This window comes from Alligator mississippiensis, chromosome 1, assembly GCF_030867095.1.
Source record: "Alligator mississippiensis isolate rAllMis1 chromosome 1, rAllMis1, whole genome shotgun sequence".
NCBI lineage: Eukaryota > Metazoa > Chordata > Crocodylia > Alligatoridae > Alligator > Alligator mississippiensis.
Genome location: NC_081824.1, coordinates 191950915 through 191970543, shown reverse-complemented (window position 1 = coordinate 191970543; position 19629 = coordinate 191950915). Strand labels below are relative to the sequence as shown.

Below are 19629 nucleotides of genomic sequence, written 5' to 3'. Positions count from 1 at the left end.
GCCCTGGTCCAAGGCCAGAACTTCCCTGCTTATTTGCTCAGTGAGTCCCAGGCAGTCCTGACCCGCCCTGGGCTCGAGGATGCTAGGCAGCCCTGCTGTGGCCTAGCACTACCTGCCCCAAACCTTGGGTGCTGCCAGCCTGGCTGCTCAGGGCAGCCTGGAGGCAGTGATGACAGCAGTGGGGCAGGGCAGTCTGGGCACAGGGTCCAAAACCATGTGCACAATCAATGTGTTAAAGAAATTAACGTGTTAATTGGTTCTTGCCTTAATTGCACACATTCACTGCAATTAATTGACAGCTGTACTTTGAAATATTCCCATACTTAATCTCACCAGAATTTTTTTCTGTGGCCTGGTTCCAGGAATGACTTTTAAGGTCTTTTTGTATTTCCTTTTAAGTTTACATGCATTTGAAGAAGAAAGGACTTAGAGAATGGTGGTATTTCATTGGGTTTGGATGGGTATGTTTTTATAGTTTTTGAACTTTGTTCCAGGGCAGTGATTCTCAACCAGGATGCCGGAGCAAGAGCCAGGTATGAGGAGATAAATGCAGTCTCAGGCTTCTTCCTGCTTGGCTGCTGCCTGGCCCCTCTGCAGGGAAGCAAGTGCTGTAAGAAATTAGTTTGTGAAATGGGGTGCTGCTCAATTCACAAAGGTTATGAAAGTATGGCTGGAGTCAAAGGAAGGGTGCCTCAAGTCTCAGAAGGTTGTGAACCATGGGTCTAAGAATGGACAGTATTACATGGAAACCTTTTCTGGTGGTCCTCAGAACGGAATATTTACAAACCTTAGCTATGGGAGAAGGCATACTGAGAAGGGAGCTGCTATGAGTTCCTGGTCCTGTTGAAATTCATTATTGTGGACAGAACTCATCCATAGCCTTGAAGAGAGTATGTCTTTTACCAAGTAGTCCACAGAAGCTGTGTCTTCATTCTTGACTTTTTTTTTTTTTCTGATAAAATAAGATTTAATAGTTCCAGTATTGTGTTCCCATTGCTAGGGTAGCTCTGTAGTGTCAGAAGTCCTAGAGATGCTTAAAGGATTTGTGGAAACACATCTGGAAAAGATGAACTGTGAAAAATCACTGATTTATAATGTAGTCTGTTCCTTGGGCAGCATTCTTTTCTTTTGAAGCCATTTGAAAGCCCTCAGCACTGATCAGGATCAGGGCCATAGATTATTACTTTTAGCAACTGAAGCTATTTTAAAAAATGCTACTGCATGAGTGGGTATTGATGATTCTAATATAAAAGTGACAGGTAAAATAAGTTTGTATATGCGGTGAGTTGAAAGAGTCCAGTTGGACAAAACTTGCTTTTATATTTTCCTTCCTCTGTCTTGATGACCCTTAAAGGAATGGTTTAGCTGTTTAAGCAAATGAGAGAGCTCACCTTCCACCTTAAGTTCCTATAGGTACAACTCTGTGACTTGGTAGTTGGCATTTGAACATAATAATTCAATAACCAAATGAATTCATAATACTTCATTATACTTTTCTTTCAGGTTGTCGCACAGCATTTTGTTTCTGCATGACAGCTATGGCAACACTGCACACCATCTAAAAGAGAATGATAGGCCCCACCACCTAAGCTGGAGGTAAGCTTATGAAGAGAAGGGGTTTGTGAACAAGATTTTTGCGCATACCTTTCAGAAACACTTGTGGCTCTAACTTTTCTGTGGATAGTGAGTCATATTCTCAGTTTCTACTCAAAGCTGCAGTAAATGGAGTTTGTTGGATGGTCTCTCACAAGAATTCTCTCTGAGCTACTTGCAGCTGCTCCTGGAGTAGAAAGTAACATTTGCTATCTTGGTCCTCCCCCAGGATGAGGGGGAAGGGTTTTCCCATTTAATCTATTTTTATAAATAAATCGTATGGATTTTCTGTGGCCTCAAAGATTTATTTATATAGTGATACTTTTATTATTCTTAACATTTTAAAGAACTGTTACTGCTTAACTCTCTCTCTCTTGGACACTTGGATGCACCCATTTATTGTGTCCCTAATATGTCTCCTACTTAGTGACTATCCAGAATAGTCACCTCAGAAAGCTTTAAGAAAGGAATGAAAACACAAGATGAAACAGGCTAATGCTATTTATTAAGTACAGATGCATACCGTTTTTTTTACTCCTCACATAGTAAAGGTATCCATTTGTGGCAGGGGTGTAGGTTGTAGCCATATTGGTCTGAGGACATAGGCAGACAAGGTTATTTGGGTAAATCTGGTATCTTTTATTAGAGCAACTTGTAGTTGGACAAATTCTTACGCAGCTGCTTCCTCAGCCTGATGGAGGGTATTTAAACCCAAAAGCTTGCTAAGAAGAATTTTTACAACTATTTGAGTTGGTCTAATAAAAGATATCAGATTTACCTAAAGAACCTTGTCTGTCTGTTTTGTGGTAGATCACACTCTCTCTTCTCCTCACTCTGTCTCTTTTATAGAAGCATCCACTCACAATTCCATAGCTATTCTGGAAGGGGCATAAAACAAACATACTTTCTCTAAAAGTAGATGGTGGTCAATATGAAATATCATATTTTTTTTTATTGTTCCTTGGACGTTCTGTGTAGCAGTGATTTTTCAACCTTTTTATGGACCCCTAAAATATTTTAATAGAGTTGTGGATCCCTTTGAATTGTAAATGTGGTTATTAACATACTTTTGATTATTCATGGTCATCTTTCACAGACCCCTTAGATATGGTTAGCAGACTTCCAGGGGTCTGCGGATCACAGGTTGAAAACCACTGCTGTATAGGCTTCATCTTTAGAATTTTAAATAGAAGTTTCTGAAGTGTGCCTGAAGGCTGACTGTTTGTTTGAAATAAATTGTCCATCTACAGAAATCTGGTAGAGTAAATTGTGAAATTCTCTGGAGCAACATATAAATATATGGGGGAAGAAGGGTATATTTGGGGTAATTCATACCCATTAAATGCCATAATTGAAAAGGTAAGTGCAAGTGGCAGCTGATGAAAGTTTTTGCAGTAAAAATGCACGAAACTGCCTGTGTGCAAGTGCATACACACACCACCTTATTACCCTACCCCACATGTTTCTGGGACATTTCAGGCTACAGTTAGTAGGAGCATGCTAAACAGTCCATATTCGATGCAGATTCAGCCTGAATCAGGGACAGCCATTTGATTTAGTTGATTCAGATCACTATCCCTGATCTGATTTGGCTGAATCTGAAGATTCAATGCTGATTCAGAGAACCAGCGATTTGGCCATGAGCACAGCTTTAAATGTTTTTTTCTACATACCTTGAGGTACCAGGTGCAGCTTATGAACGCTGAGATTCTGGGGCGGTTGGAGCAACAGGAGTGCGGGGGTTCCCCCCACATGCTTAGTGGCAAACCCGGAAGTGGACCAGAAGTACTTCTGGTCCACTTCCAGGTCTGCCAGAGAGCCTGCTGGGGGGCCTCCTCATGCCTCCTTGGCTCAGCAGTTGGCTGCAGGGGGACCCTGGGTGCCCTCCCAGACCCAGGAGGCACCAGTCTCCAAGCCGGGGGCGCAGGGGGGACCTCCCAGCGTGCTCCCCAGTGGACCTGAAGTGCTTCTGGTCCACATCCAGGTCTGCTGCTGAGTGTGCTGGGGAGCTTCCCATGCTCCTGTGGGACACTCCATCTGCCCCAGTATCTCAGTGTTCATGAGCCACCTGGTACCTTGAGGTATGTAGGAAAAACGCTTATATCTCTGTGTCCGAGTCTCCAAATATTTCCGAATCAGTTCAGAGGGTTCCAATTTGATTTGGAGAGATTAAAGGGTCTCCTGATTCGATTTGGATTCAGAGATTCAGCCACCAAATTGGGCCAAATCGAATCCAGGACCAAAGCTTCACACAGCCCTAACAGGTGCCTGCAGCTGCTATAACCTTTATTTGCTATTTATTTACAGCTACTGGCACAGAAATTAGAATTTCTGTTACCCCTTGAGCATTTGGAAAAAAATAATTTTGGACAGTTTTTAATTTGTCTTCATAATTACCGAAACTTCATACAGCAGATGAATACTTGAATCCCAAATTATGGGCATGGTTAGTAGTCACTTTTGGATTTACTGTTGTATGAGCAAGCATTAGTCTTGTATATTATTTGTCACTGATATAATGTTGGGCTTTCAACCACTGAGCAGATTTGCAGTTCTTCCTTCCACATCTCCCTGAAGATAACATGAAATAAAATTGCCCTGACACTTGTCTGATGCATTTGGAGACCCTTTTTTGTTTTGTTTTTGTTAATTTGAATTGGAATTAAACTCTATGTTATCTGTGTGTACTTTACCCCACATCACATCTTCCCACACGTACTCTGTGCAGGCACCTTGTCCTCTCTTGCCTTATGAGACCTACTGGAGGCATCTGTGATATGCACTTGTTTGAGAGTTCAGGATTATCAAATATATCTGTTGTTTCTGAAGAACAGAGTTGGGAACACTGGAAATGAGATTTAACCAGAATATTTAACTTCTGAGTCATACCTGTACTTGTGAGCATTGTATTTGGCCAGCTAAAACCAAGTACAACATTTATTTATTTTTTAAGCAAAAGCAGGAAACTGTAAAAACAGGATAATTGGAAGAGATGAAACACTCCAACTGCTATGGAGAGCCCAACGGCTGCAACTTTGCATACGATTGTCTTTCACACTGCAAGACTTGTTTTTACATCAAAGGATATGCTAAAGGTTATGTAGAAAGCAGTCGCTCACCTTATTTTCTGTTCCTCCTTAGGTGCCTGGCTGAACCTATTGTTCTGTTTATGACTTGTGCTTTGGTCCTTTTATGAAGATGTGAAGCAACATCAATCTGAAATTGGAATTACAAACAGACTGGAGAGAATTTAGTCTTTGTAACGTAAATGGACAAGCTGAATAATAAGTAGTTCTATTATTTTTTTTTTCTTAGAACATCTCAGGGTTTAAAGCGGTTTTAATGGTTTTCATACCTGTAAGGTCAGGACAAATGTAACCAAAATGGGGGACCAGCAGTTGTACAAAACTAACCACACTGCCAACAGCAATGATAACTTGTACTACCAACACCACCAGGTAAACTCTCTCCCTGCTTTAAACCACAGCTACGGAACATCAATCATGGATGCTTCTCAGGCTTCCCCCCTCTCTCCACAGTATCCCCAGGATTCAAGGGACGGTATAGCTTTGACTGTAGGTTCAAAAAGCCTTGGGTCATTGGATTCATCGCGACCAACCAGTTGGACACATTCTGGTGCAGGAAACCATGTCTCAGTAAGGAACAATTTAAACAGTCAGAATGCAATGTGGAGCCCTCTAGGGCAGGGTGAATCAGCTGATGGATACCAATATCCCTACTCTCCAGCTAATGAAGTTCGATCACAGAAAATCACGAGTGGGGTTTTACATAAACTAGACTCCTTTACGCAAGTATTTGCTAACCAAAACTTAAGAATTCAAGTCAACAACATGACTCAGGTCTTGCATGCTCCGTCTTCAGTGATGGATAATGTCAATGACAGCGCATTGAGACAACTGCTGTCTCAAAAGTCTAGCATTGAGCAACAGCCTGCAACTTCCACTGTGCAAAGATACCAACAAGTGCCACAGCAAGTACATCAGAGTTTTGCAAGCCCACAGCAAAAGCAACAAATGCAAGTCATGCAGCACCCACAGCAGTTGTATTATGATTACCAGCAACACCTCTCCCAAATGCAGATGCATTCTGCAGTTCAGCCAGGCCAGCCGCATGTGCAACAATTGCAGTCCCAGCAGCTGTTACCACAACATTTACAGCATTTACAGCAGAGCCAATATTACCTGCAACAGCAGCCACAGCAAGGACAGCAGCGGTTTTCAATACAAGAAATGCAGCAGGGGCAGCAACTAAGTCGGCAGCAGCAGCAAAGGCAGTGTCCAATGCAAATAGCACAGTATTATCAAACGCAACCTGCTATGCAGCAGTTGCAGCCACAGCAACAGATGGACTTGCAGCTGCCTTATCACAGGGATCCTGACCCAAAGACTCTGCATGAAGCACACCAGTATTCCCAGGATCAGTCTCATCCTGTACAGCTTATACAGTTGGGAGCAGTGCCTCAGTATTGCTACCAAGATCCACAGCAGCAGTATAGGCATTTGTATTCACAGAGCTTACTACAACAACAGGAGCAGCAACAAGAAGACGACACGAGTCAGGATAAGCAGTATCAAAGTGACAACAGGTCTCAAGCTCTGATGAACTCCCATATTAGCCTCTCGGCACCAGAGGTAATCGAGGATCCCACAGAGCAGGAAATTAATTCAGTCAATAATACTCTTCCTCATCGAACTCTGTTACCACCATCAGGTGGCCATCTAAATAGCAAAGGAGCTCCGCAAGAATCTCCCACTGCCATTTGGCCTCAGGTATGTAATGTTTTAGATTTCCATTCACAGGGTTCTTTTCTGAAAAATCATTGTACACGAGGAAAACAGTAACAGGAGATTTGATGGCTAGGGCATAAGCAAAGTGGTTTGTTTCAAGAAATCGCTGAAATCTCTCTTGCCCTGATGTGATTTGGCTCTAGGCTGGGTTGTTAGTGACAAGTGTCTGTGACCTCACTAATAATAATAATAATAATAATAATAATAATTAACAAAAAATCAGCGGCTAACGGACGTGTACTCCCACTACAGGAAAAATGCTGCCACCTTTGGCTTGAATTTTCCATCTTCCTGGCAACCTCCTTAAAAATTCCAGGGATTGAATGGATGTGAAGACCCAACTACCCCCAGGCACCAAACAGTTATCCCTTTAGATCAGAACTCAGTGGCATATTAGCAGGTCTGTGTATGGAAGCTGGCACTAGCAGTGCTCAAAGGCATATATATCTATTTTCTGGGTAGATGTAGAATTACATTCTCTAGGAGTATCAGGTCAGGGCCTTCACCAAAATCAAATGAAAAATGTAAATTGTTTTAATAATGATAATAGTAATAATCTGTGAAATTCTTCTATACGTTAGTATAACTTGAACAATATTTTTCTTTTCTTTTTCCCCTGTGATAGCAGATGCAACTGTCAGATGGCAGACTGCAACCACTGTCCCCTGAGCAAAGGTATCATGAGTTTGGTATAGAGTTGTTAGTTGGGGAAGTTGTTTTATGGTTAAAGATAAATTAATTTGGCAAATAAAAAAAAAAAAAGCATTATTGGTCCTGGAAACTATTCTGTGATACCATGGAAGTTTTATGCACTGTGGATATCAAATTGTGTAGTTTATGGCAACAAAATTAATTTATTTTGGAGCACTGTATTTTAAAAAATGAGTGAAAGTAAGGGAGTTTTCAAATATGCAGGGGATGAATAGCATGTTGTTTAGATTTCCAACTGGCAGGAAAAAAATGTTCAGAATCGGGGGGGGGGGGGGGGGTGTTTTTTTTTCTCAAGCTCCATCTGTACCATGGTAAGATCTATCTTCTACCAAACTCATTTGCCACATTTAGGGGCACCCATATTGTAATGCTCTTTTAGTGTTAGCACAGATGGGGAAACATGGGTCTTAAAGAGACCTATTTCTTGTCCTAGGCCAGGGACTCTCAGGCTTTTCCATATTGTGGGCCATATATTAAAAAAAGATTCTGGGTCCTGTTTGCCACCTGTTCTCCTATCCAGTTTGGAACTTGCTCAGATCAATTTGAGCCTGTATGTATTTGAATACATATCCTGGGTACTATAATTACCTCCCGATAGAAGAGCTTTATGATCTTTTACAAGGTACTGCAGCCCTGGGGTGCCTTGCGATCCTTTTAAGGATTTTGCAGGGTGCCACACAATATTAGCACCGTTCCGTGTACAGACACCTACACACGATTCACAAGATAAACCCAGAGAGATTAATTAGGAATCCATGGCGTCAAAAATATTTTTGATTTGTTGTGGTCTTTCTGAGTTTCATAGTAGCTAGGGTCAGGAGGGACCTGAACAGATCATCTAGCCTGACCCCCTGCCACAGGCAGGAATGAATGCTGGGTTCACAAGACCCCAGATAGGTGATTGTCCAACCTCCTCTTTGCACCCAAAGAATTGCTCTTAATATTCTTCCATAATTAAGCAATCTGTGTAAGCTGAGATCTGGCATTTTCCAAGGGGTGTCTTGAGTCTAAGGGTGCCTCTAAGACTCAAAAGATTGAGAACTACTGATCTATTACAATTGCATTACACTGGTAAATAGCTTTGAAATTCTCAGATTAAAGACCCTATGTGTAATGAAACATGCCTGATGTCTGGGAAACTAATTTATCCTTTTTGCCTTCTTTTTCAAAAATAGTGACCAGAACAGAGGATTGTTTCCTGAGAAAGCCAATACAAAGAACAAGCTAACATGCTCAATATGCTTGAAGGAATTTAAGAGTTTACCAGCCCTAAATGGTCACATGAGGTCACATGGGGGAGTAAGAGCCTCTCCGAGCTTTAAACAGGTAGGAATTTGTTACACTTCAATATTTTCCTCTCCATTTCTTTCATGTTGATGTTTGCCGCTTGCTTTGCTTTGCTGTCAAAAGAGTGGGTTTGCCCCAGTTTCTTAAATTTTTTTTAGTTTACAGCAGTAGAAGTATATATAGTTATGCTTATATATAGGCCAAAATCCTTGTTTAAAGGTGACCGGAAAAGAAGAACACCTGTTTGTGTCATTTTTTTACTTCTAACGTACAAAAAGGCCTGCTAGTTTGAGTTTTTAAAACTATTAGCTGCATTAGAAATATCAGAATGTCAGGTCTTATTTTCCATTCTACCAGTTGGATAACTTAATACGTGTATATTGTAAACATTCCAGGCCTTAACTGAAATAAACAGGAGTGTTGAATTTTTGGCAAGTTTTTGCCCAAATGTTTTAGTTATGCAGGTATTAACAAAAGGCAAACCAACCTTGAATATTAGTTGCTCTGAATAAAAAGTAACTTTCCTCTTGATCAGGTGGTTGTATTCTCTTAGTATTGCTGATGGAATAATCCTGCTAGTTCTTTAGGTTTCCAGAGTTTCCCAAGTTACATAAGATCTGAATAGGGAACTAATGTATATATAATTATATATTTTTTAATAGAGAGAGAGAGATCTCTATATATATTTATTGGAGGAAAAAAGTGTTTACCTTCTTGGTGCATCACAGAAAGGCAATAAAAAGGGCACAAGCTAATTTGCCCCTTTGCAGATCATCTTTAAAAGAAGCGTTATACAAGTGTTCATCTCTGAGGCCCAATTTTGTGTAAACTCATAATTATTTAGCTGATATTATTCAGGAAAGACATGTAACCTGGGAAGCAGTGCCATGGTTTGTTTGCACCAGGGCTGCTTTGTTCCAGGGCACAGCAAACATTTCCATCCTTCTCCTGTAGTCGGTAAATCTGGCAGACCCCTATTTGGCTGAGGCTGAAAGCCTTTAATTGTCTGTGCAGGAGGAAAGCGAGAAACCACTACAGCAGCAACCGCCTAAAGAGGTGGATAGCCTCGCGCCCATCGTCATGCCTGTTTCTGTCCCTGTAAAGCTTCTGTCGCCTGAGCCCAGCACGCAGCCCACTACCAACAGTACCACAGTCAAAGACAAGCCTGCCAACTCTGTATCAGATGATGAGATGCCAGTTCTCGTGAAGATGACTTACTCTCCGCCGTGCAGTCCAAAAGTGGCCAATCCCTGCTCATCTTCTGTGAGTGCTGCCCTTCCTGCCACTATTTGTGCTGTGGTGCTTATTAAATCCCTTTGCTTTTAGTTCAGTTCATTTTTAAATATCTATATTCTAGGGTATTTTAATAAATTTTACCCTAGTGCATCACAGAACTATATACCTATAGTATACAGTTAATAATTCATCTTCCGTCAGTCATGGAAATAGTAATTTCATCCTTTCTACAGCATTAATGCTCAGAAATAAACCATTTGAAATCTGAGCACAATACTTTCCTGTGCTACTAAAACAAAGGGATTTATTCTATTTCATTGTTTTTTCCTTCTTGTGCTGCTTTTCTTTTTATGTTGTTGCTTGAATGCAGCAGTTTAATTTTCTTTCTGTTTGAGTAAAATATATTTGTATTTCTTATCTGCTTTAGATAACATAGAACTGTACAATAATAACTAGAGCTATATACTCTAATAAGCAACTCTGCAGAGCTTGTCTGGTCACTGAGATTCACAATGGAATTTTTTTTTCTTATGCATATATGTGAGCTGCATGTTAAAACACCAGAAATTCTTAAATCTCAAAGGAAAAGTAGTAGTGGTTAATGCTTTAGTTTAACACAGAAACTTGAAATTGCTGGACAGTGTGACCTGAAGGGCACTTTAAATCTGAAAGTTTGTCTGTTCTATCTCCCAGCTATATACATGGTCAAGTAAAAGATGCCTCACCTCCCAAACCTTGCTACTCTCATATTCCCGCACCTTCACAGTTGTAACAATATTATTTCATGATGGTGATAAGCATGTTAGAAATAAGTAAAGGCAAAAAAACATCAGTGGGAATCAAACATATTCTCAAATGTTTTATTGAATGCTTAGCAAACAATTTAGTTTGCTATATTTTTCAAAGTAGCAATGGTAGAAATGGCTCTGTCTTTATTCCCTGTGAACTTGCAGTGTAACTGCAAAGAGTACAAAGAGGAAAATGTATTGGGAAATGTGAATAGTAAATACTACTGAAGTGATTCTACCTTATTTATTCAAATCCAAGATGAAATTTTTTTTCCCCTCGTTGTGGGGGTGGGAATGGGATCATCTTGGATTCAAATACAAGGCCTTGAAGGGGCTGGATCTGCTGTCTGGCTGGGGTGGCTCATGCAGCAGGGGGGAGCAGGGCATGTGGTGGGGCGAGACTGTAGTGTGGAGGGGTGGGGGAGAGGAAGCAAGGAGGAGACCACATGATGTGCAGCTCTAGGGGGATTATGTGGGGGTGGAAAGGGTGGCATGTAGAGTGTGGCATGCAGGAGAGACTGCACCAGCTGAAGGGGAGCTGCTCTGGCTCTGATCCCAACTTGGGCCAAGGGCTAAAGTGTTTGCTGCTACTGGGCTGGGGCTGGAGCTGCTGTGTGCACTGTCTCGTGGGCCAGAACTGAAAGCAGAGCTGCTGCAAGTAACTGGGAGGAAGGAACAAGCAGCAGAGGAGGCAGGCAGGGGAGGGGGGGGGGGTAGTAAGTACTGTGGGAGCAAGTGATGCAGGGGCCAGGGGTTAGGCTGCTTTCCCTTGCTGCTGCTTTCCCTGTCACTTGTTCTTCTGCCATTGCTTTTCCCCCTGCAATGGTGATGAGGATGAAATGAAGGCAATTAAGGCGACTCCAATAATGAGATTCTGTACATGGAAAATTACAAATTTGTTAACGTTTTAATGTATAAAATCTAATTATTGGGGGGTTATTTTATATTTGAAGTTGTTTTGGATTCTGGTAAATATGGTAATTGGGCATCTTTGAGGACAGAAGTTGGAATAGAATCTGATTCTAAGAAAGATCAGTTAGACATCAAAACTGGCCAGTGGTAGATTCCAGTCAGTATATGTGTATGGTCCTGTCTCTTGCACAAGCAAATTATGCATGTACAGTTGGGCACACAAAATTTATACCAGCACCCCAAGGTGATTCGACAAGCAACAGTAGCTGGAGCGTATCCAAGTGCTAGGGAGTGGCTGTCCGATGCTCTGGGAAGGAAATTGTCCCAGTAAGCGATTGCATAAACAGATTTTTGTTAATTTAAAGAACAGTAGCTGATTTGCTTTAATCATGTCTCTTGTGGTTTGCAAAACCAGGATTTATAGAATTAATTAAAAAATATATAAATACCAAATGAAACTAAATGGCCCACAACAGCAAGGCACGGTTAAGTGAATGAGATAATGGGCATCCATCCCTCTGTGTCCCAGCTGTTAGACATGTGGTGTTTTTTTGGGATGCGTGAGAACACACCCAGTGTGCACCTGTGAATTGGGCTCAAGTGCTTCAGGGAACTAGAGAGCCATTTCTGAGCTCTGGGGCCCTGAACATCAGGGACATATTTAATATTTCAGAAGTGCCATATGGTATAGTTCAGGAGTGGCCAACCTGAGGCATGTATGCCACCAGTGGTACAGGCAGACTTTGTGTGGCATGCAGCAGATCAGGGGAGAGAAGCACCTCTCAGGTGGGGGCCAGCATGGGAGCAGACAGACAGCAGTTTACTTGCTCTTCACTTGTTTTTTTTTGGCTTACACTTCCAATGCATGTAGTCAAGAGACTCCCTCTCCCATGCCCAAAAGTTGTACTGAATAAGGTTCAAGTCCCTTCTCTGCCCTATTCGGAATAGGAACTTTGAACCTAGATTTCAAGGGCTGGGTGAATGTCCTACCTACCAGCCTCCTAACTGTTGTAGCGGTGCCTCTCTCCATTTCTCCCGTTGTAGCTGTCCTAATTGATGTAGAAAATTAAATACTATTTTCATATACAACATGTGCCTTTCCCCACACAACATCCTGAAATCACCAGCCCCCCAACCACTGTATTAAGGGTATGTGTATTAAGTGGGGAAGCTGCTTTTCTGACCAGGATAGAAGCACCTTACTTTGATTCCTGATCTACTGTGCAGTAGCTGTGGCATTACTATTCAAGTAGTTGAAAGAGTTAGTTGCCTTAATGGCTCATTGTTTACTCCACGGATGTTAATAATCATCTCTTTTTAATGGTCCTAATGTTCCACTGATCAAGCTAAACTGTCTTAGGTCAATTTTACAGTCTGCTAGTTGCTCCCAGTCTCTGCCTCCTATTTCACAATTTTGGAGACTCTAGCTGCTTTCAAAACCATAGATCCACTCACAAAGACCAGTCTTCAGGAGCAGCTAGTTGTCACCTTTAGTTAAGCAAGAAAGAGAGTTAATTGAAAATTAGACTCTGTCCCTGCTTTTTTTTTCATTCTGCCTTTCAAAAACAAGGTGTGTATTATATTTGGGATTGTGTTGTATGCAAGCAAATACAGTATTCATTGTGCCAGAGAAACTGGCTCTGTAGCCTTTGCATAATACTGCTTAGCTGGGATATGAGAGACCAAAATACTATTGAGTGGAACAGCCTCAACAGGAGAGAGCGAGAGGGGTTCTCTCCAGAATAACCAACACCTGTTGATCTAAATCACAGAGACCAGGTATTTGAACCCAAGTTTCCCATATTTCAGATGAAGACCATTAAAACATTCTGGGGTAGAGCTCACTTCATAGCTTTTTCACAAAAGAGCTTCAAAAGATCTTGGTTTTGTCCACTTTGGAATCAGAAAAAAATTTTGAAACCTTTTCGAAAACTTCCATAGGATGAGAAGACCATTGGCTGCTGGCTGATGCTGTCTCCTTTTTGAAAAATAAAAAGGAAGAAATAGTTAATTTAACGTTCTTATTCTGACTCCTGCAGTGTTTTCCACTTCCCCTTCTTTTTGTCCTCTTTGAATATTAAATGTTCACAATCATGACAGATTCTGTCACTTGTAATATTAATTGTTTTTAATGTTTTCACATAATCCTCTGCAAAAATGTCTTTTTTTCCCCACAAAATAAAACAACGAACCTCCTATCAGAGAGAATACAGACATGATCCAATGGAGGGAACAGGACCTCTGTAATAGAAAACAGTTCCACAAGCTGGAATGCATTAACGTAAAGGGAAAAGGGTGACAGTGTTAATGTTCTTTTAACATAGCTTTTACTGGGTGAATATGATTCTCAAGAACCACCCAGGGTGTTAAGATATATTGTCTAAACATGCAAAGTAATAATTTACTTTTATGTAATGCTGTAATGTTAACCAGATGATACAGAAATTCTGGGATAGGCTTCTCAGTTTAAGAATTTTGCTTCCCCTCCAAGTTTGTAATAAATGAAATTTAGAACCTAAGCTCGTGCAAGCAATATATTTAAAATAAGCATATCCGCTGTCTTATGTTCTTATACAACTATTTAACCATTGGCACAGAAATCTGGATTCCTCCCTTTCAAAACTCCAGTTGTTGTCGTTTTTCTCAGATTCTGGTGGTATAATGTTAATGATTTTAATCTCCAAATACTGTAATTGCAATACACAATGCTTGCATTTCCCCCATTATTATCTGCTACCATTTTTCTTGCCAAGAAAGGAGGAGAGAATTAAGCACAAGATTCCTTGCAGCTGGATTATACCCAGCAGATGGGAATGTGGTGATAAGAGGCAAAAAATTTTAATTTATTACATTTTTCTTTCTCTCTTACTCCTGAAACTGGTGCAGTTATTTCACTGAGCTCTAATGTGCCCCCTCTTACAACAGTCACATAAGTGTCCTGGAAAACCATGTTCTATACATTTTCTAATTGCTATAGACTGTGGTGGGAGGATGGGGCAATATAATTCAGTGTAACTGGACATTACCAGCACATGCAAAGTCAGGGCTGGTGAAAATTTCCTTGTTGACAGCTTTGGAGAATCAAGACGTCTCTTTAGTCACCAAAAATTGGCAATGACAAATGCACACCTGTTTTCAAGGCCAAGCCAGTTATTTCACAGTCCTGACTTGACCAGGAAACATCACTTCAGAAGGTCAAAGCATAATTCAGTCTCTTTATCTTTCCATTCCTGATCTCCTTGCTGAGGACCAATAAGACTATTACCAGTTTGATGGTGTTTTTTCATCACATCAGCACCTCAGTGACCATCTGATGGCAACAGATTTTTCTGTTACCACTGCCTTGTAGCTCAGGGGTTGTATATAATGTAATCCAGGTATGTAATCACTAAATATTGGAATGGTATATGTTTTCATTTAGGAAGTCAACAGAAAGCCTCCTCTAAGTGCTTCAAAATTGGAAGAAAACATCAAACCCCTGCAGGACAAGAAAAAGTATCGACATAGACCTGAACCTCTCTTCATACCTCCTCCTTCTTTCAACTTCCCTGCATCCTACTCAGGTGCTACACTCTATCAAAGTCAACTACGCTCTCCCCGCATCCTAGGAGACCATCTGCTGGACCGGGCACATGAGCTTCCTCCTTACACTCCACCTCCTATGCTTAGCCCAGTACGGCAAGGATCCGGTCTCTTCAGCAGTGTTATCACCTCGTCTCATGGTGCATCTCACCCCCAATTGCCACTCACGCCTCTGACACCCACTCCGCGGGTCTTCCTGTGTCGATCTAGTAAGTATTTTATCTACTATAGCATTTTCTCTGAACCCAAACTTGCAGGTTGTATAAAATGCTATTACAATGTGTCCTTTGTGTGGTTTTTCCTTTGGGATAATCAGCCTGGAAAAATATCATGTACGTGCCTGTATGCATATGTGCACCCACTCACACACCTACTACATGCACATGCATGCACACATGTGCTATTTTTCCAGTTCAGCAAAGTCTATCTGTTTCAGTCGGCTATATGTCTCGTTTGGAGGTCATACAGGTGTGATTCAGATATAAAACGGACAGGGTAGTGTGACTAATAGAGAGGGCCAGATAGAAAGGTCAAAGTACATGTACACTTTAAGTATATCACCTCTGGACTGTGAAAGGTTACATACTTACCTCATCTTAAAGGTAACAGTGCTCATTAAGTACAAAGGAGTATCAGTGCACTTGTATTGGCAGCCCCTAAATTGATGTTAACTAAGAAGTTGGTCTAATAAAAGGTATCATCTCTGAACCAAGAGTTCTAGAGTTTTGTATGACTACATTAATGCATAATTTACTTAACTACATAACATAATGCCAGCCTCCATTTTGTTGCCTATAGTTTCCATCAGAGCCCTTTTGCTGGCATGGGCCAGAGTTTGCAATCTAGCCATCGCTGCAAATTGCTGCCCCCCCAAATATCCAGCTTCCTGTAAATTGGCTTGCTTCAGATTCCCTGCCCCTCTACAGTGAAAATAAGCCCAGGCAGGCTAGTACAGCAGGTTCCACAAAGGGAAGCAGATACATGGCACAGTGCGGCTTCATGCCATCAATCTCCAGGGCTGGATTGGACTTCTGCAGGCCAGATCAAACCTCTTTGTGGACCACATACAACTTGCAGGCCATAGGGTGTGGATCCCTAGCTTACGCTGTAACAGACATTGGTTATCTGTATACTGGCTAAGTGTATAGCATCTTTTGGCACCACTGTTTACTTTAAATCTTAATAGTACTCTGGTTAAGTGTACAAAAACTTTAACAGTATGCTTTCTACCTAGTTGTACTCTGCTTAACTATATCAAAAACAGTGAAGAAGCAGCTTTCAAAGGGTTATTAGAAGTCCTGAAAATGGTGGGAGCACATCAATTTAGGGGCTGCCAATACAAGTGCACTGATACTCCTTTGTACTTAATAAGCACTGTTACCTTTAAGATGAGGTAAGTATGTAACCTTTCACAGTTGGTCTAATAAAAGGTATTATCTCTGAACCAAGAGTTCTAGAGTTTTGCATTTCTTTTTGTCTCAGACCAGCACAGCTACCAAATACATCCTTGAAGCATTAATGTAGTATGCATTTAAGTGTAGTACACCATATTCAAAGGAATGCCTTGTTGGTTACTAGAGCGGAGCCCACTGAAATGGGAGGAAGACGACCTGGTTGGGAGTTCAAGGGTTATTCATGGGGTTATTCATGAAGTTTTTCATGCAAGAAACATTGATAAATGAGATTTCCCTTTTATGTTTTCTAGTCCTGGTGTCTAGTCCTGATACCTCTTTCCTTCTTCCTGCCTTTCTATAAGATAGATGATCAAAACTTGGTATTGTCTGTCTCTGTTCTACAAGAAAGTAGTCTATGGACTATTGAAGCTTTTTGTACTATTGTAGCATCATTAAAACCTGATCCTAAGCCTCTCCAGAGAATAAATTTTTGATGCTTTGCTTTGGTTTGATCTTTAGTAATTTTTGTTTCGTTTCACTGATTTCTTAATGCTTTAATAACAGTCACATGTTCTAAACAATACATGCTCCCAGACCTGTAGAGCTTGCAATTTAAATTAAGCAAGTCACTGGACAATAGGTCAAGTAAGGGAGTTTGTAGAGATTAATGATGAGAAAAAGAAAGCAGGATAGACTGATAGAAGACATTTTTTTTTGAGGGGGGAAGGACGAGGAGGATGAGGTGTGCTTGGCACATGAGAGTGGGAGGCCAAAGCTAACATGTATAACCAAACAAGGTCAGTCAGCACAGTCATCAGGTGAAAAGAGAAGCCAGCAAGGGTAATTCTGTGCAGTAGTAGTTACCAGCAGAAGATGTGGCTTGTCCTTGATCCAGGTAAAGGGATTAGACTGGATCCAGGTAAATGGATTTAGAGCAGGAAACCTAGTGGATTTTAGAAGGAAATGTGATGAAATGCATGCAACTAGTGTCCATATTGTAATCATTATTGGGAAGGCAGGAGTAATATTTTAATAGTAGAGAATTTGAAGCATTATAAAAATGCTATACAATGTGTTTGACCGATGGGGCATGTCTTGTTGATGCTTTGTTTCAGATCAGTGACAGCAGGATAAGCATTACTTTCAGGAAACATTTTTAAGTGTATTCTTTTACCTCTGTCAGCTGCTGCTGAAAATACCATACAAGTCCAGATGCAATGCACTTGAGTTTGTAAGGTAGCTGATGCTTTCAGGCCAAGTGCTTTGCGCATGCAGCTGAATACATCACATATATCATTAATTTCTGTTGAACAGTAGCAGAAGGATGGCATGCAGCTGGTGCCTATAGAATATCAGCAGTGATTCTGTGTGTATGAAACATTCTAACCATAGAAAATTAACCCCTCCATTTCTATTTCAGATAGTATTGATGGAAACAATGTTCCAGTGACTCCAGGGCCTGGAGAACAGACTGTTGACATAGAACCGTAAGAAAAAAGTTATCAGTATATTGCCACTTTGCACTCTTGTTCAATCAATTCACCCTGTCTTGGAGAACATGATCTGTTGTATATTAAACAATGAAGGTGATACTTGTACTGCTTGGCTGCCTGAGGATCATATTGGGTTGGATGTCCTCAGGGTCCTCCAAATACTGGTTGGGATTACTAAGGACAGAAAGGCTTTCAGAGCTGGAGTTGTGGCGGAATAAAAAAGCCGCAACTGCTCTTATGGTGCGGAAAGCTCTGACAGGCTGCTGGAGCTGACTGGGATGAGGAGAGTCAGAAAGCATGCTTATTCAGTAGTAGACCTCATGCACTAGAAAGATGTTCAACTCTACTTCCGTGTCTGGTGGACTCCTCTAGTGTAGCAGTAAGCTGCTACCAGGTCCCCTCTCAGCCTCCTTTTCCTCAGGGGGAATCCTCAGGGGACAGCAGAGGCATTGTCTCTTCTTGCCCTCTCTTGAAATGTATCATCCCACATGGGATAAGGAAGCATAACTACCTGCATCTAGCCAGTTATATACAGCAGTTGCATGTGTCATCTCTCATCCTTTTCAGTAAGGCTACTCTGTCCTATTTCCAGTCCATCAAATTGCATTGGAATTGTTCTCAGCTTTTTTAAATATTATGACTCTTTACAGTACTCATAATACTTGTCTCCAGACAGCATTCATAGATTCATAGATTGTAAGGCCAGAAGGGACCTCAGAAGATCATTGGGTCCAGTCCCCTGCACCAAGCAGGAAAGATAACTGGGGATCAGGTGACCCCCGCAAGGTGACTGTCTAGTCTCCTCTTTGAAGATTTCCAGGGTAGATGATTGCACCACCTCTGGAGGGAGCTTATTCTATGGTCTGGACCGTGAAAGTTTTTCCTAATGTTGAGTCTGAACCAATCTTCCAGGGGTTTGTGGCCATTACTACTGGTTTTCCCCTCGGGTATCCTGGTGAACAGTTGCTCACTGAGCCCTTGATGTACTCTTCTAGTGTAGCAGTAAGCTGCTACCAGGTCCCTTCTCAGCCTCCTTTTCCTCAAGACGAAGAGTCCCAGATTGACTGAATATGGGATATTGTAAAATGCTCTGACACAATTTGTACTTCGTTTCGCATGATGAAAAGATAACTTGTTTTCTTTGTCAGTTTTGTAGCCAAGAGCTTCTTAAATCTTTTTTTTGATTTACAGACGAATCAATATTGGTTCACGATTCCAGGCTGATATCCCTGATCTACAAGATGAATCTTTAATAGAGAAAGACATGCACAAGGCAACTTTAGTTTGGAAGCCATGGCCAGAACTGGAAAATAAAGGCTTCCAACAAAAAGGTATTATATTTTGATGACTGAAATCTTTATTCAGATCACTCTCTCTGAAGGGCGGAAGGGGGAAATTCCCCTCTCCCCCTTTTTATTTACATATTATATTGTTTAACTTGAAAAGGTTACAAATATTTTAACATTTGATTCATTTTAATTGATGCATTTGAGAAATAGAAAAGTGCAATGTGTGTTTCAGTTGCCTTAATTTGGAATGAGAGCCTTCTATTCTGTATCTGGAACTGGGTTTATCAAATCCTCAGTTTTGGCTATCAGGGTAATGTAACAATATTTAACAGCATTGTTTTTATTTGTTTCTGACAGTGGACACCCTTTTAAATATGTGTTGTTCAAGTGTGTTACCTGGTGGAGGAACTAATTCAGAGTATGCTTTGCACTCCCTCTTTGAGGCCAAAGGAGATGTTATGGTAAGACAAGAAGCTGAAGAAATAAATTCCTTTTCTTTTTAATCTCTGCAATTTGGGAATCAAGTTCTATCAAAT

At 41.0% G+C, this 19629-nt stretch overlaps 1 protein-coding gene across 5 annotated transcripts in view; it reads left to right on the top strand.

Moving 5' to 3' along the window:
* The window catches only part of TRERF1 (transcriptional regulating factor 1), a 141807-nt gene that overhangs the window by 99051 nt on the left and 23127 nt on the right, over positions 1–19629 (top strand). For 3 of the 5 annotated variants that reach the window (XM_059718256.1, XM_014598093.3, XM_014598089.3), the window contains exons 3-11: positions 1504–1596; positions 4735–6383; positions 7027–7076; positions 8288–8438; positions 9414–9662; positions 14757–15126; positions 17732–17798; positions 18996–19135; positions 19451–19554. In XM_059718256.1, the coding sequence (XP_059574239.1) occupies positions 4977–6383; positions 7027–7076; positions 8288–8438; positions 9414–9662; positions 14757–15126; positions 17732–17798; positions 18996–19135; positions 19451–19554 (2538 nt within the window). In that variant the 5' untranslated portion in view covers positions 1504–1596; positions 4735–4976. The remainder of the gene's footprint in view (positions 1–1503; positions 1597–4734; positions 6384–7026; positions 7077–8287; positions 8439–9413; positions 9663–14756; positions 15127–17731; positions 17799–18995; positions 19136–19450; positions 19555–19629) is intronic. The other 2 variants (XM_006266028.4, XM_059718260.1) reach the window with 2 other exon arrangements.